Below are 14,347 nucleotides of genomic sequence, written 5' to 3'. Positions count from 1 at the left end.
ACAAAGTTTATAATAACTATAAGTACTAATTGAGGAAAACGTAATTCCTAACAAAGTAAGATATTTACAACAGGATAGGTATGATGTTCATACATATCATAACCACACGAAACGAAACGCACTCTCTGAACAACATTACCAAATGAATCAAAATTATCTCATACAGAACGTGCCGTTTGCGTTCGCTTTTGCTGAACGTACCAAAGCTTCTCACTTGTTGTAACTCTTCGTATAATTTCCAACTCTGGATACCCATCCAAACAATCAGCACGTATTTCCTGGTAATCAATCACATTTATATATCATCCAATGATGCTCTCCAAGCTCAGTGCAAACATTCAACCCGGCTACAATCTGCAGACAACCATGAGACGTTTAGTATCGCCTATTCTAATTAGCCTTTTCGTAGTGCTAACCGTCGGTTTACCCCACAAAGAAACGAGAAAAAGCTTCGATACCGGACTGCGTGAGTGCGCTCAATATTTCCTAATATCGGACAAGACCATTTCGAGGTACTACAAGCACGGATTCCCGTGTAAACAAGAGGTCAAACTTCTAATACGATGCACCATGCTCAATTTAAATGCCTACAACGATGACTCGGGTCCGGTTGAACGTGTGCTGGGTAAATTCTTCAGACCTTGCCCAACAGATACGACGTACGTCGAACGGACTGATCGTTGTGTAGAAAAAGCGCTTAGCAGAAACCCTAGTGATATTTACTCGCGAGCTTACGACAGTTTCATGTGCTACTTCCACGAACGAGGAAATTTAGTTGCTGCTGATCAGTTCATCCCAAAAACAGCTCTGGAAATCACCAATCTGTTGGAATTCGACGTCAGTGCTCTGGGTCTGTCGGATGAAATTCTGCACCAGTATTGTCAAGGCAACCTTTTGAAGGAGCCAAACTACCCCAATGGGTTGTTCGTGTGGGCCGTCGGAGGGGGCTACTATTCGGTGGTTGACGGAATTCAGCTGGACAAGATTTACGCCCAGTACGGAGTGCCGGCCATCATCTGCCCAGAAACGCGTCAATGCGCAGCCGAGGTTGCCAAAACTTACTGCAGCTCCGGTCATGTTACCATCATGTTCAACACCTTCATGAACTGTATTCAGTCGTTCCTGCCGCTGGAGGATGTGGGTCAAGTGTTCGCCTCGCAACAACTAAGGTGTAAGCAGTTCATTGCTGATAGTAGCTAATGATTGAAGCAAATAGTTTGTAGATAGAATAAAGTTTGTTTTGGGAAATAGTTGTTAACATTCAGTCTATTTATTATTTATGTTACTTTTATTCATCTTCATTTTATTTTGTTGCTCTTCTTCTTCATGTTCTTTTGGCTATTCTTTGGACCATCGAAAAGTCATAGAATGCGTCTATAATAGAGGAATTATCCTTTTGAAGCCATCTTACGAGACATTGTTTCATATTATAGTGCTTACCTAGTCGAGTTCTACACCAAAAAATACTAGACATTGACGATGATTCAACATCAGCTCATTCATTTCGACTGCAGACGAAGAATCAATCTCGTTTGTGATCTTAGATAAATTGCAACTTTCGTTGGTTTTGAAGCCTTATATGGGAATTAACCCTGAAAAGATATATTTACCATAAACCTGCGACGAAATACCCGTTTTGTTTTGTTTCAATTTGATTCATTCCCATTGTGAAAACATTAACAGAATCCGATTATTTCTTAACTGGTATAGTTTTCCAATTTCTACTTCGTCAGCTGTCCCAAAGTTGGTGATTTCTTTCCCCACCCACACTCACCACCCATGTTCTCAAAGAAAGGCAAAGAAAGACAGTGGAACCAAAGCAAGTGAAAGCATCCTTAACAACTTTTCCAGCATACAAAAACTTCTTCCACAAACAGTTAATTTGCATAACATTTTATGCAGATTTCGAATCTGGCAAAATTGTGCCCGGTTTGACGCTGGAGCTATCTGTCTATCTGTCTGTCTTCTGCCGCATCGCTAGGAAAATTCTATTTTCACGCCTCAGTCATCAAGCTGGCTCGCCCAATTTGACACCCACGACCAGCCTTTACCGTTGGCAACCCATCGATGGTTGCACTGGTTCTGTTTACAGTGTGCGAACATTTCCCACTCACAGCGCGAAAAAGTTCTCCACCAGCCGGTACAACCGAGGGGAAGGTGAACTGAGACGAACCATGGTGTTTGATTGATGTAAAAGCGTAATACAGTGTCAGTGTCCATGTATTGTACAAGTTATATGGTTAACAAATATTAAGTTGAGCTTTGGAACCAAACTTTAAGCGAATAGGAAACACCTGTCGCCCGCTGTTGTATACATCCATAAAGAATATACGTGCGTGCAATAATAGGAAAAAGTGTTAATTGTTCAACAATTTTCGAATTTACCTTGTTGAGCTTGAGCTTGAGCTTGATTGACTGCTCGTAGTTGCTACTCCATTATGACCAGATCAGCTGTTCTTGCACAGGGAACCAACAGATGTTTGCTTGGGACTAGCACACATCTTCAATGTACAAGTACTGGTGATCTCATTTGTTAGGTCATACTGGCGCCTGCCACGTCAGAATACAAGTCAATGTAGGGAAGAGGGAGGAAATGATGATGCAATCACTCGCCCACTGCAAGCCGAATATACCTCTGCACTTGCCACGAGTTCATGCGGAATTTGTTGGAATTTCTGTGTTAGGTTGGAGAGGCAGAGGTCCGTCTTGGTTAACGAGCTGCCAATGTGATAGATAGGAGAAGGTAACTGATGGAATTTCTAATTGGATGTAGGAAACGAGCTCTATAGTTCATTTCCAATTCTAGCAGATTACTGTTAGAATACTCAAGTTGAAGGTATAGGGATAGTAATGGAAACGGCATGGAAGTCCATTTCCAGTTCTAGCGATTGCTAGAACATGAGAAATAAAGAGAAAGATACAAAGTAGGAGAATGGAACCTGGGATTGAACCCACGACCTCCTGCGTATGAGGCAGAAGCAGTAGCCATATGACTACCAAGCCCGCTACAACAATTTTCGAATTTACCTTGTTGTATAAAAAATGTCTGCTCAGATAAAGGCACTGTTTCCGAGAAGGCGCAAATGGATTCATATTGGGCCATTTTCCCCTATCTCGTTGAAATCTTCGCTCCATTCATCACCAACTGCGGTACAAAAGGATCAACCTCAGCTGACTCCTACAGATTCGAATCTGTTTGCTAATTCGGTAAGTAGACAACTACCAACCTCCACAAGCATCATCATCCACCCACCCACCATGACTAAAGGGCCGGTTAATGCCAGGTTCGACGAGAGTGGTTTTATTTGAAATATCCCCCCAGGGATGGAGGATGGGCGGCGGCAGGGAGTCCACTGACGACGATCGCACAGCAAGGGTAATGATATGCGAATAACTTTGACTCGCTGAAGACAATTGTCACGTGTAATAAATTACATGCACAGAAGCGGTGAACAGTGACCGAAAGCTTGGACTGAATCCCCAGCAAAACAAACCAATGTAATTTATTAACCATTGTCTTTTTGTCCTTTTGTTGTTTTGTCCTATTTTCTTTTTGTCTTTTTGTCTTTTTGTCCTTTTGTTCTTTTGTCCTTTTTTCCTTTTGTGCTTTTGTCCTTTTGTCCTTTTGTCCTTTTGTCCTTTTGTCCTTTTGTCCTTTTGTCCTTTTGTCCTTTTGTCCTTTTGTCCTTTTGTCCTTTTGTCCTTTTGTCCTTTTGTCATTTTGTCCTTTTGTCCTTTTGTCCTTTTATCCTTTTGTCCTTTTATCCTTTTATCCTTAAATGCTTATTTAGGCGACGAAGCCGATCCCCATGTTCCTTCAAGTTTTCAAAAAAATCTCCGTTGCTTGTTTACTCGTCACTGTGCCACCCCGTAAAGGTGATGCGAACCGAACATTCGCCATGTGAATACACAGATTCATCTGGTGCGCACATCTCACCCCCCGCACTGTAGCGTAGTAACAGAGGACGAGAAACGATTTGAATTGCTAATGCTATTGGTGAGGTTAGATTCGCACTGTGACCGGCGTGTGTTTGTGTGAATATTTGGCTCAAGGGAATTGGAGCGCAAACAACTTTCGGTAGTATCGTTGGATGGCGACTAAATAGAAAGTTCCGCATCCGGTGATGAGTCGTTTCTCATTCCATTCATGCAGCACTGTTACAGATGGCATTTGTGGGTGGAAAAAGTTTTACCTGAATGTTAATCGCCTTCTCGATGGGGAAGATGTAAATCGATTTCCCATAGATTTAAACCGCATTTGGAACAAGCAGTCAATTAGACTTATTGGTTGGTAGGTAATGGATTCCGCGCCAAGTCCTCATCGGCAAACTTTGATTAAGCACGTTCTTCTCAGTTATATACAGCCAGTGATAAATTTACTCTTGCTAAACGATGTAATACGTTAGAAGACGTATTACAGGCATACCTCGAAAGTACGTACCCTCGATTGTACGTACATTTTACCTCGATAGTAGTACGTAGTTTTTTCTTCGGTTTTCTGTAAGATTTTAATTTAAATTTTAATATGTTTTGATCAAGGCACATACGTGGTGTCCTTCATATGCTACGTAATAATATTCCATCTGATTTAAACACCATCGTGAGCTTATAACGAATTTAGTTGTAGGATTTAAAAAAAGCAGGATGTCATAAATGTTTGATAGTATTACGTAGCACGCAATTCAAGGAACATCTGAAACCGCTGATTACATTCTCTAAAAATATTATCAGCAATTATTGAAATTGTATGGTTATGGATGTATAGATGATTTTCTTAGAAAACAGAATAGCTTAAGTGGATAGCTATTGAACAATTATTATGTTTATGAATTATTTTATCAATTAAGAAAGTTAGTTCCAGTTCTAGAACCCGTCCCCATGTATTGATTCACCTCATAGACCAGAGAATAGTTTCCCGAGGTGTAAATTAAATCCATCATGGAAATAGTGTTTCCTAAAATTGAATTTGCGACAAGATGTTTAATTGATTGATTCAGTTTACAGTATGTTTAGTTCTAATCTATCTACTTAATTTTTCATGAGAAAAAGAAGAAAACAGAAGAGAAAACGAGGATATTTTTTTTGGTTGAATAGTTATTTCTTTTTATTTATTTTGTTATTTTTTTCAGTTACTTATCTATTTGACATAATAATTATGGTCTATTCCCAAGACTTTCTTTAAAAATTTTCCCTGGATTCCCTTAGAGACTCAATCAGGAGTTGCTCCCAAGGGTTCTTCCATACAATTACACACAGGATTTCATTTGATATTCCATCAAGACCTGTGCGCCGATTGAAATTATATCTTCGCCTAAGTAACGCCAGCTATGCATTCCTAGTACATGAGATGAGTCTCATGAGACGTACATTGAGACACGCTCACTTAGTTATTTTGTGCGCACGTTAGCTTCTCTCGTCGCACAGAATCGGTGCTACGTGAGCTTTTGTAGCTCATGGCACACTGTCTCATCCGTGTATACACGAGAATTAAGAGACTCTGATTTACAGTTCAAGTACGAATGCATATTTTTATTACCGAACACTCACACACAGAAGACCCCCAATCACCCAATCTACAGTCTAGATGTTTATAAAGAGGATGTTCTAGATGGTGTAAGTAGTTTCGGTACCACACCACCAAGCTCTCTTCGTAAATTACTTCGAGGTCTTCCAGAAATTTCCTTTGAATTTATTCTGGTTCCCGATAGGCTGGAGGTTGCGATCTGTAGCTTCGACGAGATATGGGCGGGTATCTGAAATGGCAATGATGTAGCCAATGATCACCTGGAAGAAGGCTTCAAAGATGGCGGGGAGTCGGCTAAGAAGCTGTCGTGAGTCGGCTTAAAAGATGGCGTTTAGATGGGGAACGGTGGCGGCGAATATCAGATGACGGTGGTGAATGTCGGATGACTACAACGGTAAGTCTCCGGTGGTCGCCTCTATTAGGCTTCTAACCGACCCAGATTGCTACGGCTTCTAAAAGTGTTGGGTGGGTTCACGCAGTACGTCGAGACAGAATCAGTGTCTCGCTCTTTCGGCTCTAGCTTGGGCCGAAGGACTCGGAATGAAACAAATCAAATAAACGGTCTAGGTTAAAACGGAAAACATAAGGCTCTCGAATAGCTTGTGGCTTAGAATTCGCACACTTTGTACACTATGGCTACTTGGCGTTTATTAAAGGCGGGTCCCTTCCTACCTTGAAACCAAACGTTTTCTTTTCCCATTCCGTTTTAGATCTGCTCACTCAGCCACCCAATTTTGCTGCTGCTGCGCAATACTTAACTTAAGCGAAATTCTCACGGAATCCAAATTTAAAACTACTCGTTGCAAAGCATCGCAGCATGCGTGAAATAATAAAAATGACAGTTGTGCATTGCTTCCATATTGAGTGGTGTGCCCTTGAAAACGCGAGTACTTTTAAATTCGGATGCCGTGAGGATTGTCCTTAACATTTATTACCCTGTATTCCCGAAATTATGATTTTAATACACACAATGTTACCCGCCGGTAACAACCAAATTATTGAAGGAATTCTTCCGGAAGAACCAGCCGGAATTCTCAAAATTTCTGTGAGTACTTCCTCTAAAATGTCTACAAAAAATCACCAAAAATCCCTTAATGGTTTTCTGAGCATTTTTTCCAGGAATGACGAGCAGTATCTTAAAACAATAACCACGGAAATTCTTCTAGAAACTCATCTAAATTTTCTTACTGAAATTCTTCCATAAATTCTAAAATAATTTCCCTGGAAATTACTTCAAGAATTTCTACATAGATCCCTTTATAAGTTCCCCAGAAATTTTCTTTATGAATTCCCCCGGAATTCGTTTTGAAATCCCTACAGAAATTTCTCAAGCTATTGTGCAGAGAATTCCTTCAAGATCTGCTCCGGGAAGTTTCTTTTTTAGGAAGAATTTTAGAAGGAATTCTTGTGGGAGTATTCCTGGAGAATTTCCTATAGTACGTCCTGAAGGAGGAGATCTCAGATGGATTTTTTGGATAAATTCTTAATGGATTTTCTAATGAATCTCCTACAGAAATTTTCGGAGGAATTCCTAGAAAGGTATCGGAAACAAATCTAGATGGAATTCTAAAATAAGAAGTTTTATTCAAATGAAGTTCACAAGAAATTTTGAAAGGAAAATATTTTTAAATTTCAAAGCTTTTCATTCCCATAAAATCTATAGGGGAAATCCATAAAATACGTCACGTAAAAATGCAGCGATCTGTCAACCACCCCCAATCGTCGCTTTTTGTAGTAACATGCCTAATTATGTACCATGTGTAACATATTTTTAAAACATTACTTCTGAAAATGTCACGTAATTTATGGATGTTCGGAAGAATTGAAATACAGTATTTCGTAAAAAAAAGCCTCACGTGTACAAGTACGATGGTTTTGCTTCATGCTACATGTAGGCACCTTTTCAAGAAAAATCTAGGTCCTGTTGGTCCCTTGTGTACTATTATCAAATACAAATATGCTTAGAGTACAGAGCCTTCTATCGAAATTTTGACTTCCGGGTGGTTTTATGATATTTCTGCTATTCATAAATAAGCACAACGGCAAAAAATTTTTTTTTTTTGATCAGATTTTTTTTGCTTCGATAGTACGCTTCGATAGTACGTACACTAAAATTACGCAGGTGTACGTACTATCGAGGTATGCCTGCATCTTGAATGTAAAATTCTCGATCTACTCATCCTTGTAGCAGTTCAATATATGTTTTATTTCGTGATAGGGTATATGGCTCAAACCTTGGCCTAATATGCTGCGGTTGAGCAAATTTATCTTACCAAAACATCATATATTGTAATTCCAACCAAAATTATTCCATCAGCTGGCTTCCTTACTTTTGGTTTTACGTCAAATAGCAAAAAACGACGATGAATGTCCACTATATATTATTTAAACCAGCGAAAGTCTAGATTGAATTGGATAAAATGTTGACCCATTGTCACAGGGTCGCAGCTCTCAGGTGAATGATTTTTCAGTTCCGTCGGTTGGAGTCGTTTCATTTAACATGACAGCAGTTCCTTACATTCGTTATGGACAGGAATTTAGTTATATTGACTTATTTGAAAATGTAAATATGCTAAAGGGCTCATTACTAGCACATAAGGGGGGTCCATAATAGGCACAAGGAACATGTGGGAATAGAACATGTAAATCAAATAGAGGGACCGTAATACGTATATAAACAAACTCGATGTTGCGTATTACCCAAGTAACCACCAAGCATTAATTATCTAATCAATCACAAATCAGCATACTAAATGCTAATGGCATTAGATCAGTTTTACCTATGTAAAGATGCATTTATTCATCAAATGTCAGGCAACGATTCACTACTTCAGCTTTACGAATCCAGCGATTACTTATGCTTTATTTCAACATGACAAAGTCGAGTCAAGTACGAGACACTGAAGACGACAGTTGTGGTCGAAATACGTATCGGCAAAGATATCGAAAATAATTGGTGAAATTATATGGAGAGTACTTAACTCGTCTTAGACGGTTGAATACATTCCACTAAAAGAGCTTAATATATTTTTATGACAAAGTAAATAGGCATTATTTCGGTAGGGCAGCAAAATAAAATTTCCATAAAAAATTAGAAATTTTCCATAAACAATTAGGAAATTGCCAATAAAGAAATCAGGGTATGAGCAATAAATAAACATAAAATTTCCACAAATAAAACAAAATTTCCGTAAACAATTAAGAATTTTCCACAAAACAAAAATAAATAAGCACTTTTAAATGCAAAAATTGCAATTATAAAAGAAAAAATCAAATTGTTCCACGAAAAAAAAACAAAATTTCCATAAATAAATCAATATTAGCAATAAAAAATTACAAAATTTTCCACAAAATAATTTTTTTTTTCCATAGAAAATTAAAAATTTCCACAAAATAATCAATAAAGAGCAATAAAAACATAAGAAAATTTCCATAAAAAATACAAGAAAGCAATAAAGCTGATGAAATTTTACATGAAATTAAAACGCTTTTAAAGAAGGGGTCATCTATGGAAAACAAAAAGTACAGTTTGATTGCTTTTTTATATTTCTTTATGGAAATTTTCTTATTTTTTATTGCTCTTTATTGATCATTTTGTGGAAAATTTTATTTTTTTTTGTTTTGGAAAAAATATAATATTATTTCATTTTATTTCAAACATATATAGCTTAATGCAGTGGCGTAGCCAGGGGGGTGGTTTTGGGCATAAAACCCCCCCCAGAAACCAAATTTTTAGAAGAAATTTTTTTTTTCGAAAAAAAAATGTTAAGAAACCCCCCCCCCCCCCCCCCAGACCAATTTTCTGGCTACGCCACTGGCTTAATGGTTACTTGGGTATGGACCCAGGGGTGGCCACAATAGGCATGCTAGCTACATCATTTTAGAATGCTTGCTTTAGTAGTAAAAGTGAATGTTTTAGCTAGTTTTATGTACGAAACAAGATGCTGATACATGTAGCTTGTCATCTGGTGCTGCAAAACTACAATTTTCAAGAGGCTCGCTCTAGCAGAGCGACTGAAGTATATTTCAGTCGTTAAGGGGTCCATTACTAGCACTCACTCCTAGCAAGCGACTATAACAAAAAATTTCACCGAAATATCATAGAAATATCAGGTTTTGCTATTAACTAGAACTTATCAATATCTTGAACTATTAATTTGTTCTTGTTAATAGCAGAACTTGATATTTATATGACATTTTGGTGCAATTTTTTGTTATTTTTGCTTGTCATTTTTACTCATATTTCAAACAAGTTCATATAATGTTTTGTTATCAATATCAAGGCTTCTACCCGTGTAGAAAGATTGTTTTTGAATTAAAATTATAGCCTTTCGATACAACTTTGTTGTGCAAGAAAGGGGAAACATTATTTTCCGCACGGCCGAGTTTCCGAATAAACTGTAATTTTAAAATAAATTTCTTTATTGATTTGCCATCGACAGGGTCGCACAGATGAGTTCTGCGGGAAATTGTTTCAAATTGTTACGAAAAATTGTTCAAGTTGTTGGAAAGTTCTTTAGGCCATGGAAAGTTCAACAGATAATCTTCAGAGCTCTTGCAGAAAGTTCTTAGAAGTATCTGCGAGAAGCTCTCTGGAATTGTTTCTCTTCAGAGTACTTTTTTTTAATTTCTTCCAGAATTCCACGGAAAACTGTTTAGAATTTGAACGGGATTTTTTTCAGAATTTACATGATATTTCTTTGGGAAATCATTCATATTGTCCATAAGAAATTCTTCGGAAAGTTTGTTTAACATAAACTTATTTGGAGGGAATCATTTGACCAAATGGCACCTGATTAAATAACACGTTAGGCGAAAAGCCATCTAGCTGAATTCCATTTGGCCGAATTGAACGTTTGGCCGAAACGGTTATTAGCTTTTATAAGGTGTGGCTGAAAATGTCATTTGACAAAAAGGCGTTCTATCGCCGAACTGGTATTAATGCATTTGCCTAAAATTACACGCGGCGCTCCTCTCGGGAAACGACGCACCGCGCTTTTTACTGCTAGTATACTAGATTCTTATGGCGAGATAACATTGCGGCATTGCCTAAGGTGCGGTTGTTCCATTCGACTATGGAGCGCCGCGTGGAATTTCGTGAAAACATTTCAACACTTGCACTTTTGAAAACATTACAACAGCCGAGCAGTGCATCGTATTGACAGCATCCTACAATAATTTGACCGTAACAGCCGTTTGCCCTGAAAGTTCGTTTGGTCAAAATGGTAGTTTGGTAGAAAATGTCATTTGCTGATCGGGTAATATGGTCGAAAATGTCGGCTCGTATTGCAAAATGGCCCTTCCTGACAAACGACAAATTCATCCAAATGACCTGTTGATCAAACGGCTTTTCCGGCAAAAGAATCAGTTCGGCAAAATGGCTCTTTCTGCCGAACGATCATTTCGGCCAAGCCGCATTTTCGGCCAAACGACTTTTTCAGCCAAATGACCATTTGTTTGTTTCGACCTAGAATTTCGACGGAAAATTCTCTCAAATTCTCAAGGAAATTTACTTGGAGTTTCAACTGGATTTTTTTCGGAATTTCGAAGAAGATTCTTTGGATACCATTTCAACAGGAAATTCCTTTTTCCGGAATTTCCTCGGAATTCTTTTTAGTTTTTTTCATTGAAAGCTTTCCGAAATTTTGAAGAAAAACTGTATGGAATTTTTAAGGGATTCATAAGCATGAGCATTATAACCGTACAATTCGTATAGTTGCTACTCCGTGATTGACTAGAACTTGCAGAATTGTACAGGAAAACAAATGGATGGAGCTTGGGGTTAGCAATCCATTCTTAATGTACAAGTTTGGGAAGCTCAAATATTTTCGGTCAATAACGGCACCGGCCACGTCTTTACGATCATATGGAAAAGAAAAAAAATGTTAGTCCAACATTCGTTGCTATTAGAGACCGAGTTTACCTCTGCATCTCCACGAATATTTTGAGATAGGATATTGTTTTAGTTACAAAAGATATTTTATCTCAATTCACTTCGGTGAGTGATGCGATCTATGGGATAGGACATAAAAAATATTCTACTCACGTACCTACCGGAGTATAACTTAAAATACAAAAACAAAAAACAAACTTGTTATTTCTTTCACCGGCCGTACAAAGCAGAACAAATTATTTCGATTGGTCACACGATCGTTCTGCGCACTCCCCGAAATACACTCACTTATTTATTTATTTACCAGCCGCACAAAGCAGGACGAAATAAGTTCGGATGATCGCGCTATCGTTCTGCTTACTTCTCGAAAACACGAGAACACACTTTTTATTTACTCATCGACCGTACAAAGCATATCTAAACCCGGATCTCGCGACATTATTTCGGCTTAATACGAACGCGTTCAATTTTGCACTAATTTATTTACTCACCGACCCGTACAAGGCACAAACTTTAATTTTGCGAATATTTTGCGTCCTACATAATACGAACACGTTCAACCTTGCACACGTTTATTTATTCACCGACCGCACAATATTCAAACCCGGATCTCGCGACTTTTCTGCGTCCTAATACCTTTCGTTCAATCTTGCATTAATTTATTTATTCATCGACCACATAAACCGTAAGCCCGAAACTTGCGAATTTTCTGCGTCCTAACACGAGCTCGTTTAACACTAATGAGCGGGATAGAGTGACTACAGTGCCACCTAGAGGCAAAAAATGGAGAGTATAGGGGAAGGTGGTCGGTTGAGACAATAAATCTTGATCTTTCCAGCCATAACGCCCCCACTTTATAGTTTTCCATTTTGAGTGGGTTTTTCAGGGTGCCGACAACCGACCACCTTTTTCGAAACGGCATAAAATCAACACTTAACAAAATTGGTTATAGTTTTTTATTTCAATATTAAATTAACTTAAAATTAACTTCTAAAACTAGTTAGGCCGATACAAATATTAAATTTATTTTATGTCCGACAGCTCTTGGAAAGCACGAGGGGGGGGAATGAAAAAATAACAAGGAAACGAAAAAAAAAGTCCAAAATGGGAATAATTGCATTAAAAATTTGGAATTTTAATGGAAAATGATAGCAAAGAATGTTTAGAAAAGCAAAGAATATTAATATTTGTAATATATTTATGCAGTAATGAACTTAACTCAAGCTTTATATAATTTAAAAAAAAACTGGAACTTATTTCCGTAGAAATTTTAGTTTATCTTTTTGGGAAAGTTTTTGCAGATGGACTCTAAACTGTTGAATCCATAACAACAACATTTATAAAGTACGGCTAGATTCATAAGCTTTTGTTTAAGTTAAGGATGAAGCTCAAATTGGTTGGTTGAATTCAGAGATGTGTTGTCTGAACATGGATATTTTATGAAGGTTCGGAATTGCAGACTTCCCGGACTATACGGAATAGATAGGTGAAGTTTGAAGTAGAATCGGTGAAGCACGTCATATCAGGTCTTCATATCATGTTGACGTTCCTAAAATTATTGAAATGACATGCTACTTGTTAGCGGCATAGATACGGCCTCGGATCAACCGGTAGAGAGGATGCAATGGATGTTGAACTTACTCATGCAAGAAGTATGCGTGGATCAGCTGCGGGGATTTCTGTATAGTCGTAAGGAGGCTATTTCGGCTCACGCACTGCGATTGTCGTCTAGGAGCTTCCAATCCTTACACGATCTGAGATGTCTTATCAGGTGTCTGGTTGCAGATTTTAGTTTATCTTACTCCAAGGTACGATACACCGAAAACGACCTTGCTTTTTGAGAGTTACAGCTCCACTTGTTTTATGAAAAATAAAACATTCTTCCAAACAAGTTCTAAAATAAAACTATTACTTAGCTTAGCTCTAGCTATACGGCACTAGGATTGGTTTCTTTTTCAGCACCCATGTACATGTGGCATTCATTAAGTGGGATCGAATTCCCACACACCCACTCTTGTGTTCTGAGTACCTTTTAGGGTACATAGGGCCAATGTTAAGGACATTGGCGTAAATAAGGGGGGGCCGGGGGGGGCCTGGCCCCCTCCAGACCTACTTTTGGCCCCCCCCAGAAAATTTTGAAAAGTAATTCCAACTTAGTCAGTTTTTATTTCATTTACATATTTCCTACATATATCTTAATTTTGATTATGAATTCTATAAACATATTTTTGTTGCGTTATCACATCTATGACCATTTGTTCAGCAAAGCATCGAAATATTTAAGTTGGACCCCCGGGAACATTTTCTCGATTTTTAAGCTAAAATCAATGCCGCTTCTAATTCAGTTGCTAGCTTAAAATAATAAATTTGTTCTTCATTTGTTTGACTTGTATCCTGGTCGCAGAAACATAAAAACATAATTGTATTAAGATATAAATATTTCTGTTCTATTAAACTACCATCCGCTTCAAAAAAGACTGAAGCAACTACATCAAAATGAGCACATGTACACAAATCCGGTCAATGAAATTTCGAACGACCATTCTTTCGAAAATCTTCGAGTTAATCGCAAGGTATGCGGCAAAACAGTTGATAAAATTCCTATGGAGCTTTTTTCTCTCGCTATATAATTCTGGCACAGAAAGATATAAAATTATAAAACTTAAGAATCTTTGTTACAATGACAGAAAAATCAACAACGCATTCCATTGAAAGTATTAGGACAAAACTTAGGCAACCTTCGCACTCACAACAGAGATTGCATTAAAGAAATATTTTTATAATCCTCAAAAGATCTTGTTCCATTTAATTTTGGCGATATCATAAGGATCATCGGAAAACTCTTTTGTGCCTGCTTTAGTTAGAATTTGTTTTTTAGGATAAAAAAAAATTGATTTAGAAACCAGTTCGCATCAGAAAACATTTCTTTT

At 37.8% G+C, this 14,347-nt stretch overlaps 1 protein-coding gene across 1 annotated transcript; it reads left to right on the top strand.

Annotated features, from left to right (window-relative positions):
- Positions 1 to 312: 312 nt before the first annotated feature.
- LOC134204429 (general odorant-binding protein 69-like) lies at positions 313 to 1,200 on the top strand. Its single transcript, XM_062679248.1, has one exon. The coding sequence runs from the start codon at positions 313 to 315 to the stop codon at positions 1,198 to 1,200; it is 888 nt and encodes a 295-aa protein (XP_062535232.1).
- Positions 1,201 to 14,347: the final 13,147 nt, after the last annotated feature.

Source organism: Armigeres subalbatus, unplaced genomic scaffold (assembly GCF_024139115.2).
Source record: "Armigeres subalbatus isolate Guangzhou_Male unplaced genomic scaffold, GZ_Asu_2 Contig570, whole genome shotgun sequence".
Taxonomy (NCBI): Eukaryota; Metazoa; Arthropoda; class Insecta; order Diptera; family Culicidae; genus Armigeres; species Armigeres subalbatus.
Note: the sequence above shows the minus strand (reverse complement) of the source record. Positions and strands in the feature narration are given on the sequence as shown.

Bases quoted from the DNA above. Each gene is read 5' to 3' on its own strand.
- LOC134204429 (XM_062679248.1), top strand. From the start codon at position 313: ATGCTCTCCAAGCTCAGTGCAAACATTCAACCCGGCTACAATCTGCAG.